Here is an 18,840-nt window from a genome sequence, read left to right as displayed (position 1 = left end):
AAAGGAGATGTGAAATTGTTTGTTAAGCATTATGAGGACTTATCTGGGCGTTAGCTGTTTTTCTACCATGTCAGAAATACTTGCACTATCCTTGGGAAGAGTGTAGTACACTGCATAAAATTATGCCATGAAATAAACTGCAACTGTAAAAGTTGTGCTTTTGTTATAATCTCAGGAATATGACATTATCCGCCCTTACCTGCGCCTGTTGGATAGACTTTCCTCAGTCTCATTTGTCACAACAACATGTGTGGAGCCTCCTTGGCTTTCTTCATGCATGACCTCAATCTGTAACACACAAATATATGCACAATAAGTTCAGGGTTTCTTTTTTTTTTTTAGCACCGTGTTTTACAAGAAAAAATTGTCATCTCCAAATACCTTACAATATCAGAGAGAACATCTCAATGAGCCTACATACCCTTATGAGCATCAGTGTCAAGGAAAACTCCTTTTAACAGTAAGATATCTTTGCTATAGGAAGGATCAGATATCTGCCAACATTACACAAAAACAGCTTTCGTGTCTGGCATATGATTGATTTTAATTTGTCAGAAGAATATTACATCTACCAGCGTTACTGTTAAAAAGTTTTTCAACTATATATTGTTTTTCTTCTGAAAAAAACAGTGTTTCAAAGAGGGATGAGTGTTTGCTTGACCAAGTATGCTGAAAAATCCATGACTTCATTAAGCATTCAAAGACTACTGACTGTGTGGCGTGTAACATGACCAGAAGAGTTTGTGTTCTTTGGCATCAGGCCTCCAGGAAGCTTGCGTCACAAAATAAAGTATACGAGTGCACAGTCAACCACCAAATTGGCATACACTTTTGGACTCAGTATCAAAATGTGTGACCAGTCAACCCCTCTGCCCTCTACTGGTGGGAATAAAGGAGATGATGAAGTAGATCCGTTCACATCTCTCGTGTTTTCTTTCACTCAAAATACCAAAAGTAATAAAAATAAATAAAAACTATGAAATAGAGGTGTTAATATAGACAATCCAGGGGCCTCTGTGAGGCAGCAGTACTGACTATTGAACAACTGTGCTGTCCTATGTGCATCCATGAATAAGTGGTAAGTTTCTGAAAGTAGAGCCTTTCTTAGCCAATAACAATAGTTTGGGTCCATCAGCTTTGTTGTGCCATGCTGTTACCACCACGTTTCAGAGGAAAAGAGGTCAAAGACAGATGAACAGGACTTTAAACGTGTTTTATTGTTTCAGTGAGATTTAAAAGTGTAGCCCAAGGACATTACCTTGATTCCTCCCTTTGCCTTCCTTATGTTCTTCTTCTTGTTGAGATCAGCTTCAGCCTGCTGTTTGTTAGAATTATCGGAAGCTCTGCGAGCAAGAGCTGAAACAAGATGACAGCACACCGGTAACTTTGATCCTTTCTTTCTTCAAAGTTTGCGTGTGTTTTCTTGTTTGTAGTCTTTGCATTAGTTCAGATTAATCTAACTGTTGTAGAGTCTTGCAAAAGCTTACAGTTAAGACAAAAAACAAAAAAACATATCTTCATTTAAATTAGTTGAAAACACAAAGATGAAACTTACGCTGTTGGCCTCCTGCAGTCCTGGCGGTGTTCTTCACTGAGGGCCGTTTGGGGGAGGATTCAGGCCGTGGAGCAACAGGCTGGATGGGCCTTGTCTGTTTAGCTGACAGTCTCTTCAGACTGAGATGCCGCTTTTCAAACATCTCTTGAACATCTTCCAGTCTCTTTAGCGCCTTCAGCACACTACCCTGCGGGTAAAAAGCTATACATCTACCCTTGTCCTCATCATTTTTGCAACAGAACATCTTTCAAAGTATTATGTTTGTGGACTGTACCTTGATATCCTCTGACAAGACAACCTCATACTGGTTGTGGAGGTTCCTCAGTTCAGTCAGTTGGTTCTTTTCTGCTGACTCCAGAAAGTGTTCGATGTCTGTCAGTGCTGACTCTGCCCCTTCCTGTGACTGACACTTATCCACAGCCTGGGATGCCAGCAAGTAGATCCCAGACTCACACCACTGGTTAACCTGCGCACAACATCTAATGAAGTCAGTAATAGCCAAGAATTCAGTTTTAGAAAACATAATCATCCCTTCACATATGGTGTCACAGTGTAAGAGTCCTGTATTTGGGTGGTAGGAAGAAAATACTGCAAGTAAAATCCCAGTTGGGTCTGTAGAAACTTGTTATGCGGGTAATAAAATCCTCAATTGTTGAGTTATGTCAAGCTTCTGCTTAGATTGTAAGTCTTCTATCTTTATCTTTAAAAAGATTATTTGGTCAAACTGATGGTGAGTACTCTTGTGCGATAAGCATATAACTGTAAAGGTGAATAGATTTTGATTTTCACATTTAAACGCAATGACTGCAATAGTTGGTCTTGTGGCAACCGGGAGAACTGAAGCCACAGTGATGAGTGTGTTACAGACAGTTTATTTGAATATGTCTACAGCAGCAGGGTGAACAGATGGCACAGTCAAAACAATGATCCGTCCACACCTTACTCAAACAGAAAGACAACCATCAGCTCTTTTTTTTGGAAGGTCGAGTCACAGGTGTAACGTGGAACACATATTATGTAATTATAGATTTATCTAATCAAATGGTAGTCCAAGCACTTTTCAACTCATTTTAAAATATCGAAACAGTTTAAACACTGATGAGAATCAACCAAACTTGGAATTAAAGTTGTGCTCAGCAGCACATTTCACTAAGAACATTGAATAAAAAATAATATTTACATTATATTTAAGTGCCAGCGACTCAAGATTATACAACTTTAACTCAATGCTTGCACCATCTGCTGGTTGCAAATAGAGGACATGATATTCTAAGATGTAAATATGTCAGTGTGATTTTACAACATGTCCCACTGTCTGGCCATTTTGGTCCAGAATTATCCAATGAGGAGATTAAAAAAAAACAAACCCCAAAGAACAGATTCATCACATTTCATCTGGCTTGTGTTAAGTCAAACTTTTGGATTTGTGGCCATCTGTAAATGTGCACAACTCATATGGTATCCTTACCTTATCAATGCCCTGGTGTATCTGCAGAGATTTGGACAAAATATCTGTCTTTTTCTTGACCTCATTGCTGAAGTCGTCACAGACACGACGGAGCTCGACACATTTGGGTCTGATGGAGTCCACAGCATAGTGATTGCTCTGAATCAGCTGGTCACCATGCAATGCGTGAAGTTGTGCCTTTTCCAGTGTGGCCTGGAAGAAAATCAAGTAAGTATGACACATTAAGGTGTGCAAACAAAAACTTCAGGGTATCCACACTCAACTGTGTAACTCTACAACTCTACTAAAGTGATTCATGGTGATTGCTTTAACAAGAAAACAAATTACTTGTAATGATTCAATATTATTACATTATTATGTGCCATTGTGTGTGTAACTATGTGATTACAAACCTGAGCTTTCTCCTCCAGTGTTTTTAGCTCCTTGAGCAGTTTTTCAACTCTGGCCACACAGTCCCCAGTGTCTGAAAGGCTGTTTAGACTGTCTATCAAGCTGTCAAGAGACACTTTGACCTGATGACCAATGATTGGAGAGAAACAGAGAAAAAGCAGAGACAATCATTAAGTTATTTCGTTATCTATTCTCCTCGTGTTAAACAAACCAAATGACGAATTACATTTGTTGATTTCGTTTGCGTAAAACTTTTTTTAATGTAAAAACACAGCTTGAACATTAAAACATTAGCAGTGTCTTCGTAGCTCTGTAAGAACTCTGCAGTATGGCTGTGTTCTCAGTATTCATCAGCAGGGGGCGGTGTGGTGCTTTCCTTCTGCCCTGACTGTATTTAAACCATTGCTGCCTGTATTATATATTAATCAGTGTGGAAACTGCATCAGAGTTGTGCTTTGCTTTAAGAAAGTGGCAACAGTACTCGCTATTGTTAACACTGTAGTAACTGTAATTTTATTTTATTCCATTTTGTATGTCAGGTTACTCTTATTTTTTGGTATTAAGGTTTTAGGGCACATGGTGTTAATATTACATTTTATTGTTGTTGTTTTGATGTATTTAATCAATCTAAAACACAAAAATAGAAGACCTTTAGTTTAATCGTGTTGATTGATGGTAGTAAGTGATGCCTGTCTCTGTATTATGAATGTATATGCATAGCCTTCTGAAGGCACTTGGATTTTACCATTATGCAAAAGGTGTCTTTTGGCTTTGCACCAGAAGAAGGAGTGATGACTGCTGACCATAACAGTTCTGTTTTATTAGGAGGTTGGAGTCGTGCCACTAATGTAAGCTTCAAGTTAATGAGCAAAGAAACTGTGGGTTGTGTCCTGTTGTCCCCATAGTTTTTTTAAAAATTATATTTAAATTTTTTGTCTCCGTTCACTCATTCACTGCATTCTTGATTTTTACATTCTGGCTACACAGTGAATAAAAGGAACCAAAAGGTGCTTGGCTAAGGTTTGTGTTATATGCCTCATGACTACGGTAAACCGATGCACCGCTGACAACAGATACCTTGCTCTAGAATGGGACACACCAGTGGCTTTGAATGACAGGAGCGTGACTGGATATAATGTTTTTGTCCAGCTTAATGTTAACCACTCAGGATATACTGGTAAATGTGAGTGTACCGCTGTGTAAAATTAAATACATCCTGTCAAATTTGTTCATGTCTTTGGGAATATTTTAACAGGTACAGAAAATTGGTGTGAAGATGGCGCTGAGTATGGCAGCCTCGTCGCGAGCTCCCCCAAGCAACAGCTGTTTTTGTGTTTAATTTTACTTTTCCTTTATTTCTTCTGGTTCGACTGAGACGGCGCACTATAACAGACCACTGCTCCCCTGTTCATTACTGGCTAATATGCAGTTTCTGGAGAACAAGCTGTGCGAACTTCAGGCACGGATCTCATTCCAGTGAGAGATGCAGGACTGCTACGTGATCTGCCAGAAACCTGGCTATCGGACTCCGCCATACAACTACCGGGGTTCTCCGTGCACCGCACGGACAGGTCACAGGAGCAAACCGGGAAAAGCAGAGGCGGTGGTGTGTGCTTCATGATCAACAACAGCTGGTATGATTATGCCAACGTACACCCGGTTAAATCCTTCTGCTCACTGGACCTGGAGTACCTGATGATTAAGTGCTGTTCATTCTGGCTATGGAGGGAATATACAGGAGTCATTATTACGGCTGTTTACATTCCCCCACAAGCCGACACTGACCGAGCACTCAGGGAACTGTACAGCGCGATCAGCAGTCAGGAAACCGCGCACCCAGAGGCGGCGTTTATCACAACCGGAGACTTTAAAAAAGGAAACCTGAAGAAAGTTTTACCAAAACTCCACCAACACATTCACTTCGACACACGAGGAGGAGAGTGGCTGCTCGACCACTGTTACACCTCCTTCCGGGATGCGTACAAAGCCCTCCTCCGCTCCCCATTCGGCCAATCAGATCATCGCTCCATCCTGCTCCTGCTCGCCTACAGGCAGAAGCGAAAACACGAAGCTCCAACCCTGAGGGCGGTGCGCCGTTGATCGGACCAATCAGAGTCCATGTTGCGGGACTGTTTTGATAACGCGGACTGGGCAATGTTTCGCATGGCTGCTGACGACATCGATGAGTACACACACTCAGTCTGCAGATTTATCAGAAAATACGTGGAAGATGTCGTCCCATCCAGAACAGTCCACCCAAATCAAAAACCGTGGATTAACAGTGATGTGTGCACGGCACTGGCGGCACGGAGCACTGCTTTTACCTCCGCGAACACATCGGACTGCAAACACGCATATTACCAACTCCGGAAGACAATTAAAGCAGCCAAATGTGAATACATCGACAAAGTGGAACAGCAATTTGACAATCCTCGGAGAATGTGGCACGGACTAAACACATTCACAGACTAAAGAGGGAAAAATCAGCACACCGCAGACCACGGCCTCTCTGTGTGAGGATCTAAACGTATTCTACGCTAGATGCGACACAGCGAACACCACGAGACCGGACAGTATAGGCGTTGGCGGGGAGAGAGCGGAGGGAAGACACACAACAAGGGGCCACCTAAAAAATTATTTTCACACATAACATCTGTAAAAATAAAAGATTCATTCATCCCGGTTCTCTCCAAATTAAATTATCCCAAGTTAGAGTTATTTCATAAATATGTGATATAAAAAAAAACATTGTTAGAAATGTGGAGGACATATACTCATTGTAATGTGTGAAGATAGGAAACATCACCCTTCCTACTGGTCTACTTGCAGTAGCACACATGACAAACCAAAGGCTGCATGGCAATGACAGCCAAGCAGACAGCAGGACATACTTTACCTCTCTGAAGTCCTGTTCAAAGTGACGCAACTGCAGGCACTGCTCCAGTTTCAGATGGTGTTTGCTCCAGAACTGTTCAAAGGCATTTTCTGTCTCATCTAGCTGGGCCAAAAGCCTAAAACATAGGTTACAAATGTAATGAGAATTGCTACATAACTGCTCAAAATGCATAGCAATATACATACATGCATAACATCTATAAAGGAGTCTTTGTTGCTTGTTACCTTTCCACAGTAGTTTGGTTTTCCATCTCATCAGGGTTGAGTTCATGATCCTCTGACTTGGCTGACTGATCTTTTATACAACTATACAAGGTGGTACCTTGCTTCACAGCTAGCCTCAGTTCATCCTGATTCACAGAAACAGAAGCATTATTATAACAGAACATTAAAATCATAGAGAAACATTTGTAAATCTGTGTAAGTTCCTATTTCAGCAGAAATATCCAATCTGATTAAAGTACATGTAGTAGATCATTAAAGACATCTGCACTTTTGCATTTAAAACTGATATTTGAAAATGCAGGCTCTGCTGGGAGGATAGTAGATAAAGTCAGTCATGTAGAATATTCCAAGGCTGGAGCCTATCCCAGCTGTCTTAGGGTGAGAGGCAGGGTACAGCCTAGACAGGTTGCAAGTCTGTCGCAGGGCTAACAGCAAATCACACTCACATTCACTCCTGCATTCACACCTATGGGCAATTCAGTGTTTCCATTTAACCTGACCCCACTAACTGCATGTCTTTTGACTGTGAGAGGAAGCTGGAGAACCCACGCAAACACGGGAAGAACATGCAAACTCCACACAGAAAGACCCCGGCGTGATGGCGGAATTGAACTCAAGACTTTCTTGCTGTGAGGCAACAGTGCTAACCGGATATACTAGTGTAAAAATACTTGTTTTATCTCATGTTAATATGTGTGTGTGTCCTAGCGTATTTAATGCACCACATTACCTTGAGGTTATTGTGTTTGTCGGTGTGTGCTGTAAGGAGGTCTTTGGTGCACTGGACGTCATTGGGCAGCTCTGTCTCTGCTAGGTCTGTCCCGAACTTCTGTAACATCTGGGCTGTGGTTTTCACTGTCATGGCAAAATTTTCTATTGCCTATGGAAACAGACTCAAATGTTACTCTGCAATGTCCTCTAATCTAGCTCACCATACACCTGCTATAATGTCAAATCTGTGAAACTTTTACAGTTTTACAGTCTCAAGTTTTAGAGATATGGTATTGAATACTACAGTAAGTCAGTACTCACTGTTCGGTGATGTATCCACTGACTGTGACAGTATTCCAGGTTTCCTCCTAACTCTCGGGTCAGCTGGGTTTTATCCACATAGCCATGTAGGTCAGAGAGCGAGTTCAGCATCACGATCTGCAAACACAGTGCACTGCTTTAAGTGTCCATTATTATTAAGTAAAATTGGTAGTACAATTTCTCATTGTCAATGTTGTTGCAAGATGGGAAATGTAAAATCCTGTGTTACTGGAGAGCAGGCAGTACAACGACCTTGCTAAAGAATGTTGTTACAGGAAAAGAGACGATTTTTAACATTCATTATTCACTCATTCATTATTGCCTGGTAAGTTACTAAATAGCAAATCAAACATTTTGGTTTACAAGACATACACTTTGTACCTTTCAAAACTTTTCTTTGAAAAGCACCATATAACTAAGGGGGTTATAGTTATTATTACTACATTTGCATGCACAATTTTAAAAACTGAGATGCATTTTTAGGTGTTGACTTGAAAACAAGTATAAAAATTTGTATTCATGAATAATTTATTTATCTTTTTTAGCTAAAACCTAAGATCTGTGATGCAATGATTTCTCTCACAAAAAATAAATGCAACTTTCCTGTCGTGTGACTCTCCTGTCAAAGCAGCCATTCTTTCTTTCCCACCAAACCTCTTTGCTCACTGTTGCTCAGTCCCTCAAAAATGTGACACAATGTTTATCTTAACTAAAAGGGTGGATTGAGGAAGACCTGGTTATGTTACACAACTCTGACAACTGATCCACTGTGTCTGTCTTTGTCAATATTTGATATCTTTGATACCACTGACATGTTTATCAAAGGAAAGAAAAGCTATGGTTATGTTTAACACCTACAAAAGAGACATAACATCTCTCGACAAGCTTGGAGTCCTCCAGGAAACACTGGAGAAAGTGGCCAGGGAGAGGAAAGTGTAGTTTGCCTGATAGATGGATGGAATTATGGGTGGATGGATGGATGGGTGGAGCATGCTTGATGCTTTTCATACTTTGCTATTGAAATGTTAGATTTAATTGTGCTGTGATAAAAAAAAAAATCACACCTTATGCAATTTAAGGAATTGTTCTATGAAAAAAAAAATCCCTCATGGTGTTAAAGCATAGCATCTCTGTGTGTTTGGATTACATGTTTTCTCTTTCAGGATATCAAAAAAACTAACAATTATCATGGGAAATACTTTTTGTCTCTCTGTTAGGTGTCTGTTTCAGAACCATGCCCTGGCTCAGAATAAAACACCGGCATGCTTACCGGTACCTTCATTTTGAAGTCATCCTTATGTAGTTTGATCCCAATATCTGCTATATGCTTCTGGAAGAACCTGGATGGCCTCAGCACCAACACCAATTGAAGATTTCCTGGGAATGCCCCCTGGAAAATATAACAAATGAACTTGAAATAAGATATTGCATCTTTTCATTCTCATGGTTATCTGTAAGTTACTTGAAACAGGCTAAAACTATATTCTTCTGGTATAAAACTATTGCAGGTCTTATTTAGTTTGTTACAGAAGCATGTTATAAAAGATCTGCCCATTTTAGTTGAAGCTCACTGAGGCTGATAGGTAAAAATGGTGCTTAAAACAGGAAGGAGTGAAGAGATTTGTGTCTTTTGAAACATTATTACCACCTACCCTGTTCTAAAGAGGCACTCTTGCTGTGATATAGGTGTGTGCTACAAGCCGTTGCATTGAAAGTGATTGTTAAATGAGGAATTCTATAATGAATGTGTTTGTGATCCATCCACTTAGGATGGATCTGTTTGCTCTGGTACAATGTGGCTGCAAGGGCCCAAAAGAAAATGAAGTTATCACAGGGTTGTTACGCCTGTGTAGGAAACATAAGGACTTTAAAAAACATCGAAAAAAGTCCTTGTATATATTTCTATGATGATTTAAGTATCTCACTGAACTTACAGCGATCCTGGATAGAGAGGCCTTTACTGAGCTCCATTTGTCCTTCCGCCGGTCGATGATGATAATGAAGCCAATGCTTGCAGCATCCAGGCTGGAGAGAGGAGGAAAACAATTTAAAGTTATAGGCCATGCTAATCAAATTCCCAAAGGTTTCGGGCTCCCGAAAATACAGAACTCAAGAATTTTCCACATTTCAAGGAATACACAATTAGTACACCACTAAGCATAATTTCCAGAAAGCCTTATGGTATTACTGGTGAGATGACGCAGTGAAGAAGTTTAACCACCCAGGATCAAATGTGATCCTGCAGGATGGTTTTGAATCAAATGGAATTTTATCTTTATGATCTTTCTCGTTATTAGTTATAATTGTGTGTGAGTATACATACCTGGGGATGCTGGTCAGGTAAGTAACTACATTGAGGAAATCTTCCTCTGGCACTTCACTAAAGCCTGAGTACTCTGGGAAAGTGATGATGGGGGCACCGTCTTTCCCTCGCCCTCCTATAGCACAAAAAAACCAAACAAATCAATAACTGCAATAACTGTATTGCAAGACATTTTATCATTTAATAACTCAAAGGGAATATGAAATGCAGACATCTGTAAAACCTCCATTACAGCTATATGAAATTGTGTTTCATTTAAGAAATCTGAAATGAAAGTTAAGACACCATTTAATTCAGAATATATGAAATTGTTTTGTTTTCCCAGTAGGAATTGTATTACAGGCATCCAGATGAGATTAGGGACATGGTGAATGGGAAATGACCTTTGGGAATGTGGTTCTACTAAATGTAAAATGGTATATCAGAGGAACACCCCAATCCTAACACATCAGTACTGTTTGTTTCTTTAGGCTTTCAATTAAAGTTAAATTACATTGTGTTCTTAGTATATGTCCAACCATAACATTTTATTTACACTTCTCACAGATTTGGATTTACTGTTTTCACTCTTTTTGTCTTCATTGCCAACTGTAAGAAGACCAAACTGTTCAATGAGTCAAGTATCAGACCTCAGGGTAGTCTTATACTTGACTCATTAATTACTGGTCCTTGGTCAGGCCCACTTTTGGTTGGCTGTAGATGAGTAGGTAGAGGCTGTGTGCTTCAGTCTTCTTGAGATTTGAATGTGGCTTGTATTGTGAAAAAAGTGCTTTGAGTAGTCAGTAAGACTAGAAAGCACTATATAACTAGCAATTAATGTCCTTGATGTCACATTTCACTACAGCGGATAACCCTCTAGTGTCATTTTTCAATGTCTGCAACACTTTGTAGATGTACCTGAAATAAACACCATTAAACCATAATCTAACTAAAGTTTCAGGCTTCTAAACATTGTGTTCTAAGATTTGAAAGACATTTTTAAACTTAAACCATGATTATTTCATAAACTTAAACCAAATGGCTAATGTAAATGATAAGCAAAACACAAGTCTAAAAATACTAGTCATATACTATTTTCAGACTTGTGTGTTCTCATTGTTAATTCTGTCTCTTAATCCAGGCTTTTGTGGCTTACTATATTTGATTATCAGTATGCTTTACCTTGCACATCTATTAAAGGTCCCTACAAGGAGCCAGTATGCAACCAGAAGTAGTCTTGACACTTCTGGTTGCAGGTACAGACTTTGTCACTGGGAAAATCCAATACTTGCACATCTCTAGAAAGGTCACTAGATGGTGAGCATGAGCCATAAATCTGCTGGCTCCACAAGTAAAACATTGCTACATCATGCTACTTGAGAAAAAAACTAATAGCATTTGTAATGCTAAAAGTTACAGAGATTCATACAGACATTAAAGGGGTGTGCACAACCTTGAATGAGCACATCTGAGGATATTTTTGTTGGTTTTGAATTTTGTCTGACCAGCATCTCTCAACCACAAACATGTGACTAACTTGCTGAGAATGGAAAGTTTATACTCAACACATTGCAGGAGGGGAAGAAAGTGGGAGTCATGGTCTGACATCTGTGATACTGGCATTAAAAAAAACATCTGTTAGGCAAGGCAGGTAAGTGCTGCAGTGTTATTAGTCAAATCCCAAAACATTATGAGATGTTATAGAACCCATATTTCCCACAAAGAAGAACCAACCAAAACAGAGCTCCAGTAGTGTAAATTAAATTAAAATGACTCAAATAATGCTTTATGTCTCCTGGATATAGTCATATCAACTTTCTGAAACTTGTAGAAAGAAGGCAACACTATTTTGAAAACTTACACTCCACAAAAATATACATTTTCCTCTCTAAGAACATAAAAGACTTAATTCTCCCTAATAAAGTTACTGTTGTAAAAGTATGTGAAATGTGCATGTTTCCAATTTCCTGCTTGCAACTCCTTGCCTGCTGCTAGTAGTGCAAAGGTAGTCCAACCCAGAAAAAGTGACAGGTTTTACACTGACCACTCAGTGATGTGTTTCTCCTTTACTTTTTAAGGAGAATCAAAAGAAAGCAACAAATCCTGCAGCTGTCCATGAGGGAAAACAAAATCATAAAAACTCTAAGAAAAGAGACATGAAATTGGTTGGTATACTTCCTAACTGGTCTCTGGCAAAAGGAAACCCTCACTGGTTCCTGTTCATGTATATATAAAATGTGTATACAGAAAGACAAAAATAGCGAACCAAATGATCATAGCATTTAAACCTGGATCCTACTGAGAAGGCACACACACTCACAGTAGGCACACACATGTGGTGAAGACTATGAACCAGACTTGTGTTAACCTTATGTAATTCTAGAGGCAAGTAATGCTGAGAGAGGAACTTTTGGAAACAGTTATTTTGGCTGTTTGGTGAGACGACTGAGAGAAGGAATGAGAGGCATCCCTGGAGAACCACACAGACTGCTGTGTCACCACTAACAGCACATCTGGAAAAGTCTGAGGGCACCCAGTGTGAATGCGGGGATGGTAAAAGCAATGTTCCTGTCTAAACGTTTAAACTTAAAATTTTGTGACTTTCCACCAGCTCCATACTAGTTAATAACTGGTCGCATTTGCTTATCATTGGGAGCTATGATGTGCAAATATATGTAGTGAGCCACCTACGCATTACACCTACAGACGCTGACTGGCCATGCAAACCCATGCCAAGAAGCTTCTGGTGGCAGTTTTTGTGCTGATGTTAATACCAGAGGAGGTTTGAATCTTTGCATTTACTGAATTTATGATGTCTGTGACTTTTACATGCTATGTATCTCTGTAACCCTTCTCTATAGATTTATTTGGTCCGCCACTTCATAGGTGAGTTAATAAGGCTTCTAAAGACTTTCGGTGAGCTCTTTAGAACGACTCTTGTTAATTATTTCATAAGAGTTTGTAACAGCAGACTGCACGGCTAGGTGTTCGTGCCAATTAGAGTAAAAAAACAAACAAAAAAAGAATTGAATTCAATATTTTAAAGAGTTGCTCATCCACTAATGTTCTCCTCATCAATAGTCTCAGCAACAAAGTGCAAATATATACTTCCTCAAATGAAAAGCTTTTCAATAACACAAAGAAACATATACCACTTAAATGTTTTTTGATGCTTCAAATTGAACTTTTAGTTGCTGTAAAAAATTTTCAAATAATTTTTTAAGAAATAAAAAGCAAACAAAATGCTAATGTTTTCTCATGTTTCTTCTGTCACTTATGGAGCTCTCAATTTAAAAGGTGATACAACATTAATGTGTATATTACATTTTAGAATTTGAAAGTGTCTGGTGGTCTACTCAGTCTATATGCTTTGTTTTTTATTGGCTCATGTTTTTACACAATTCTTTGTGCTATGACTTTATCTGTATTGCAGCCAATTTCCCTGAGATGTTATTATCTGAAAGCTATAAAGAACTGGAGGAAGCAGTTCCCTGGAAGATACCTGCATGTGTTGGATGAAATCTGGCCTTAATAAATCAGTATTACACAACATGGTATGTGCAGCTCAGTTTTAGCATTGCTAGCACAATTTTAATTACGTAAAATTAATTTTATATCAAATTAATTAATATTTATTAAAATGGATCCTAAGAAAAACAGACAAAAAAGACTATTCTATTGTAGCAGATGACTCTGGAATAAAGATTTCCAGTCATGTCATAAATTGCAAGATGAGGAGCTAAACATAGACTTCCGTACAAATTGAATAACAAAAGGCAAGCCTTTAGTTTGGCTGATCATAAGCTTAACAACAAAATAGACAGGCAACAGGCAGAAAGAGACTAAAGAGACTGGTAGGTCAGCTGGTAGAGAAAAGAGTGCTGCAAAGTCAGGACAAAAGGGAAATCGAGCTGGATACAGAAGAGTCAGGAGGTGCAGGTGAAAGTAATCAAGGACAATGAGACGGGTAGTGGGGCAGTAAAACTGGAGACAAATAACTACCATAATAAAAACAGGAAGTAAGAACAATAACGAAACAGTGAAATGGACAAACACAGCAAAACATAGGCAAAATTAACTCTATTTAAAGCTCAGGATGCCTAAAAACAAACAGAGAATATCTAAATAAGGAATTTAAATGCCAACAAACTTAAGCACAACATAAAAAACCCAGAGACCATAGCATCCACTATATTTGACCAAGCTCCATTTTGGGTGTTTGCAAGAAAGCAAATACTTGCACCTAGATGCCAGGACAGAAAGACAATACTGTTAAATAAGAGAATGAGGTTTCAGTGCCATAGCAAACTTGAAAATGCCAAATGAACTTTCAAAAGCCTCCAATCCCCAGTGGGAATTAAAAGAAAAACCCCAAAACATGTGGACAGGAAGATCTGTGTGTGTATAAACCTCCAGTGAACTGCTGTGTTTTGTGGAATTAAATGAATCATGATTACATATCGCTCCAGCAGATTTCCTCTTTTTTTAAACATCAACAAATAGAATCAGTGAGCTAGTTAGCTGAAGGGATTTCAGTGGTTTCCTCATATTATCCGTTTGCTTGTGATTTCCTCCGTGAAGAATAAAAAGTCATGAGAGAGTGAAGCAGCTGAGTTACACATGAAATCCTTTCTTCTGGCACTTGCATAACTTGTGATACAAAACAGAAAAATAGAACATCAGCTAAAAAACTGCTGAGAATCATTAAAAGCAACTTGGGTTCAAAGCTTTAGTTACAGTAAGCATGAAGGCACAGATAGAAGTGGTACTGTAACAGGATGTCAGGGGTAAAACATGAAAAAGGCTTTAATTGGTGCTCCATGTTACATACTGGCCATAAAAGACTAAATACGTGCAATATTTTTCTCTTAAATTTACAGAACTGTGGCATGATTATTAATGTTTCTGTCATGGTACTATAGCAGTATAGCAGATACTCTGTCCTGTGTTTTTTACTTTTGTTGTGTCTCCTGTTTTTCTTTGTTTGTCTCCTTTTAACTGCTCATTTGTTGTCCAGAGTTTTGTTTCAATACCTCCACCTACCATGAACTTCAGGTATGGAATGGTAAGTAACAGTGCAGGTTACTTACCAGATAGCAAGGCAAACTGGCGATGAAGCTGCTCTATGATGTCTACGGCCAGCAGGGGCCTGATGTCCTGCTGCATGATCTCATCTGAAAGGAGGCAAAAAACTGATCAGATGTTCAGATTCACAGTAAATTATCCATGGATCTATTTTGAAAAGACATTAGAGTTCAGCTGCATATGATATAAAAGTATATTATACTACAATATAAAATCAAAAAGGCCACACATAAGACCAGCTGATCATTTAATGGGAGATCAAAGAAAACATGCTAGAGTGCAGCACACAAAATCACATTAGAGTATCAAAGTAAAACTGCCATGCTATAAAGTAGCTATTTCATGGAGCACTGCTGCAAACCACAGTAAGATCTGGATGAATGTCTGGTAGCCGTTGCTACTACCAACTGTGACATGAGTTTGACAATAGCAAGGGATAACATAAGTGCTCTGCTATTAGAGAATCACAATGGTGAGACCTGACAGGCAGGGCTACCAGCAGTTCTTTACCACTCTTGAGCACCTGAAGCTTCTCCCTAATCCTCTGAATAGGCAGGCACCTAGCTCCATTTGTAATTCCTTTGGTGATGTGGAATGGAAGCAGGCAACTAAAAACAATACAAGGAAAATACATCTATGCCATGCAGATTCTGATTAACCAGGTTTTCATGATGCATTATGAATACTTCAGGAGTCTCCAGTGTAAGTCGCAGAACAATTTAATGGGTATTTGTACCAATCACTCCAGTCCTGAATCTGTCATCTTACTGAAAGAAGTTTCATCTTCAAACACACTGTGAGCCATGTTCAACCATTTCATCCAGACAAGTTGCTTTCTGAGCTTAACTGCAGATACAAGTAGGCATAATAAGGAAGTAAAAAGTACACAAAACAGATACCACAGAAAGGCTTTGAGGCCAACAACAGATTTCACTCATTAATATAAAAAGTACAGTCCCTAGGCTGGACACTTTGTGACCTTACCTATAGAAGAGAAGTAAGCACGTATCAATATACGCACACATTTTTTCATAAAACATCAGTATATACCTCTGAACTTGAAGCACAAAAATCCTCTGATATGTTTTAAAGTTGAAAAATCTAAAGACATTCTTTTATAGAGAAAATTGATTGCAGGTAGCATAAACATTATTGGCTATTTCAAAGGTCAGCAGAATCAATCAGGGGTTCAGAGACTAATAAGAAAGTATCTGTCTGCATTCAGTTAGGAAAAAACAGACAAAAACGGGGGCAGGAAGGTGATGATATAATTTGACACTGTTTTGTTTATGTTTTTTGTAATTTGGTTTTTCCGTATCTTTGACAATCTTCTCTAACTGTTGGACTTGTTAGGACGTGTAAGTGGAAAGGGGCATTGCTGCTGTACTCCAAATTCAATTTACAACCAAACTGAATCAAAGCAGTTTACCATTTAAGCTGACCGCCCTGAACTGGTGCTATTATAAAAGGGCTGAATGCTGAAACATGGGCCTTAGGATATTGAGCTATTTTCCCATACATTTCTGTTAGTACACCAGTATTATTGCTGATGTGAACCTAAAAACATTTCACATAAAATATGCAAACTCAAAGGGAGCTTGAATGTTTTTTTTTACCAACAACTCAAGAAAAGAAAAGTGGATCTTGAGTTGAAAAAGTAGAACTTTTCTCACAAATTACGCATCAAGTGACTTTTCACCAACAAAGGTTTCCAGTAGCTAAAATCTACCAGCCAAATATATATTTACCAGTGATGTAAAATTGTCCCTTTGCGTAACATTTTATTGTATTTAGCATTAAGATAATATGTGTTGTGCTGAATCAAAAAGAGCCAAAATAGAGAATGCAACTCTACTGAACATCTTTGCTATGAAGTAGACTTAAAAGCTCCATATTTTTGTGGTCTCTATAGGAGCTTTGTGTGATCTGCAGTTCAAAGCAATTGTTATTTATCTTATTTTGGGCTTTGGTTGAGTTCCTCAGTCTGAAACAAGCTATTTTAACATTTCATACCTTAACCCAACTGTCTTTTAATTAGCAGCCCCTCACAAAGGCTTAAAGAGTATGTGGGTGGGTCTTTTGTTCTCTCAGCCAGAGCTATGTGTTTGAAATGACCATATTAGGGATTCGTCATACAAATGTGATCCATATGCTTTGTGTTATTATACAGTTTTTACTTTACAATATAAGGTACTTTGAGGCAGCTGCTGTTGTGATTTTGCACTATATAAATAAAACTGAATTGAATTCAGTTGAATAAAGATTCAAATATAGAAGCAAAGCATTTAAAGCAATCTGAAGCCTTATGATTTAGACCAATATTAATATGATCAGACAGCAGTGGAACAGTAATTATATGGCAGATGAAAGAATAATAGGCTGACTTTAGGGAGCTTTATCTACCTTGTTCTTTGCACATCACATGTTCATCCTAAGCAGCCAGTTCTGAAGCTATCTATTTCTGACTGGTGTTCATATGACATTTATAAGGAATTGTAACAAAGCATTCTTAGACGAAGTTTTAAGGATATGTATTCCTGCTCTGGTTTAATGTTTATTATGGTTCTCCTGCAGGGTAAAGCTCTAAGTGCACTGTGCAGTGAACAAACCTTTCTCTGTTACAGAGAATAAAGACATGCATTTACACTGACTGCACTTTATTACTCTGAAACATGCTTGGGTAGGTCTTGTGCTAGTGGGAGTGGGGACAGAAGCAGAAGAGCATAACAGCTGGTAGTGGTCGCTAATGGAGGCATCATCAATGTACCTCCGTTGTTGATTTCTGATTCTGCTGACACACCAAGGATATTAAAAATTCAGCTTGTATTACAGACGAGTGCATTCTGAAATGTTTTATAAGATTTTGCTGATTCAAAATTTGATAAGAACACACAACAGTGCCTACTTAAAACAAAATCTTGTCTTCTGAGTATCTAATATTTGCTACACTGTAATCATAAGCTGAAAACTAAAACAATGCAAATTAAAAAGTTTAAAGTTCAAATAAGAAAATCCAGGCTGAAATCATGTGACTCACTTTTAAAATACCAGTTCTGCCATAAGCACTTATACTGCTTTTTCATCAGAGAGTTTTTTTCCTTTTCAAAAAAGTTCCCTGAAGAAACATGTTACCAAACCTGTGGAATTCATAATTGATATTTCAGCTTGCTCTGCCTTGAACTTGTGCAAACTGCTCTGGCTACATAAAACTAAACACTGTGTACTATCAATCCATCACCGTGACAAGTGTCTATTCTAAAACATTTTATAAAACAAACATCCAATGCAAACTTTTGCCCAGTGGTAAATTTAATATAGTGGTGGCACTATTTGATATCATTTTAAATAAAGAAACAAAGTTTTCAAGATCAGGTTAATTTAAAAAAAAAGTATAGGAAATGTTGTCCAGGAACATTCAGAACAGTAGTGTTATACAACCAGAGCCGGGTCAGGCACCCGACGAGGGAGACTGTTCTGTATTGTTGGAACATCAAAGTAGAAAGGAGCGGTGAAGACAGATGTGATGCATGACCACTTCAAGGCTTGACGGAAAAGTGCTGTTTTTAGAAACTGAAGCAGTCCTGAGGAGACAAAGGGTACGTGCAGGAGGAACTCCTATAAGGATGCAATGAACTCTATAATGGCACCAGTGGAATTCTTAATTTGGGAGATTAAGCTTGGACAACAACACGCAGGAACTAACAAAGTTTTCTGCTGATATATTGAACTACTACAATTAAATGGTTCACTAGCATCTGTTTCTATGTTGGGCAGCAGCTCCTGTTCAATCTGGCCACAATTATAGCCCCATGAGGAAAGCTGCAAACCTTACAGCCCTACTTCAAAGGGTGGGACATTTTTTCAGTTTGACAACGTCCTCATTGCACC

At 38.6% G+C, this 18,840-nt stretch overlaps 1 protein-coding gene across 10 annotated transcripts in view; it reads right to left on the bottom strand.

The window, feature by feature from the left end:
• mcf2l2 (MCF.2 cell line derived transforming sequence-like 2) overlaps positions 1 to 18,840 on the bottom strand; it is a 96,423-nt gene that overhangs the window by 55,330 nt on the left and 22,253 nt on the right. For 8 of the 10 annotated variants that reach the window (XR_003216320.1, XM_025902846.1, XM_025902842.1 and 5 more), the window contains exons 2-15: positions 14,958 to 15,041; positions 9,889 to 10,003; positions 9,500 to 9,590; positions 8,836 to 8,955; positions 7,566 to 7,682; positions 7,264 to 7,413; positions 6,534 to 6,658; positions 6,310 to 6,424; positions 3,416 to 3,535; positions 3,024 to 3,215; positions 1,830 to 2,021; positions 1,556 to 1,742; positions 1,259 to 1,356; positions 200 to 288 (exon numbers count right to left, since the gene is read on the bottom strand). Coding sequence is in view for 9 of the 10 variants with exons in the window: in XM_025902846.1 (XP_025758631.1) it covers positions 200 to 288; positions 1,259 to 1,356; positions 1,556 to 1,742; positions 1,830 to 2,021; positions 3,024 to 3,215; positions 3,416 to 3,535; positions 6,310 to 6,424; positions 6,534 to 6,658; positions 7,264 to 7,413; positions 7,566 to 7,682; positions 8,836 to 8,955; positions 9,500 to 9,590; positions 9,889 to 10,003; positions 14,958 to 15,041 (1,795 nt within the window). In the remaining variant the exon portion in view is untranslated. Of the gene's footprint in view, positions 1 to 199; positions 289 to 1,258; positions 1,357 to 1,555; positions 1,743 to 1,829; positions 2,022 to 3,023; positions 3,216 to 3,415; positions 3,536 to 6,309; positions 6,425 to 6,533; positions 6,659 to 7,263; positions 7,414 to 7,565; positions 7,703 to 8,155; positions 8,204 to 8,835; positions 8,956 to 9,499; positions 9,591 to 9,888; positions 10,004 to 14,957; positions 15,042 to 18,840 lie in introns of those variants that run through there. The other 2 variants (XM_025902843.1, XM_025902849.1) reach the window with 2 other exon arrangements.

The sequence above is a fragment of the Oreochromis niloticus genome, linkage group LG23 (genome assembly GCF_001858045.2).
Source record: "Oreochromis niloticus isolate F11D_XX linkage group LG23, O_niloticus_UMD_NMBU, whole genome shotgun sequence".
NCBI lineage: Eukaryota > Metazoa > Chordata > Actinopteri > Cichliformes > Cichlidae > Oreochromis > Oreochromis niloticus.
Note: the sequence above shows the minus strand (reverse complement) of the source record. Positions and strands in the feature narration are given on the sequence as shown.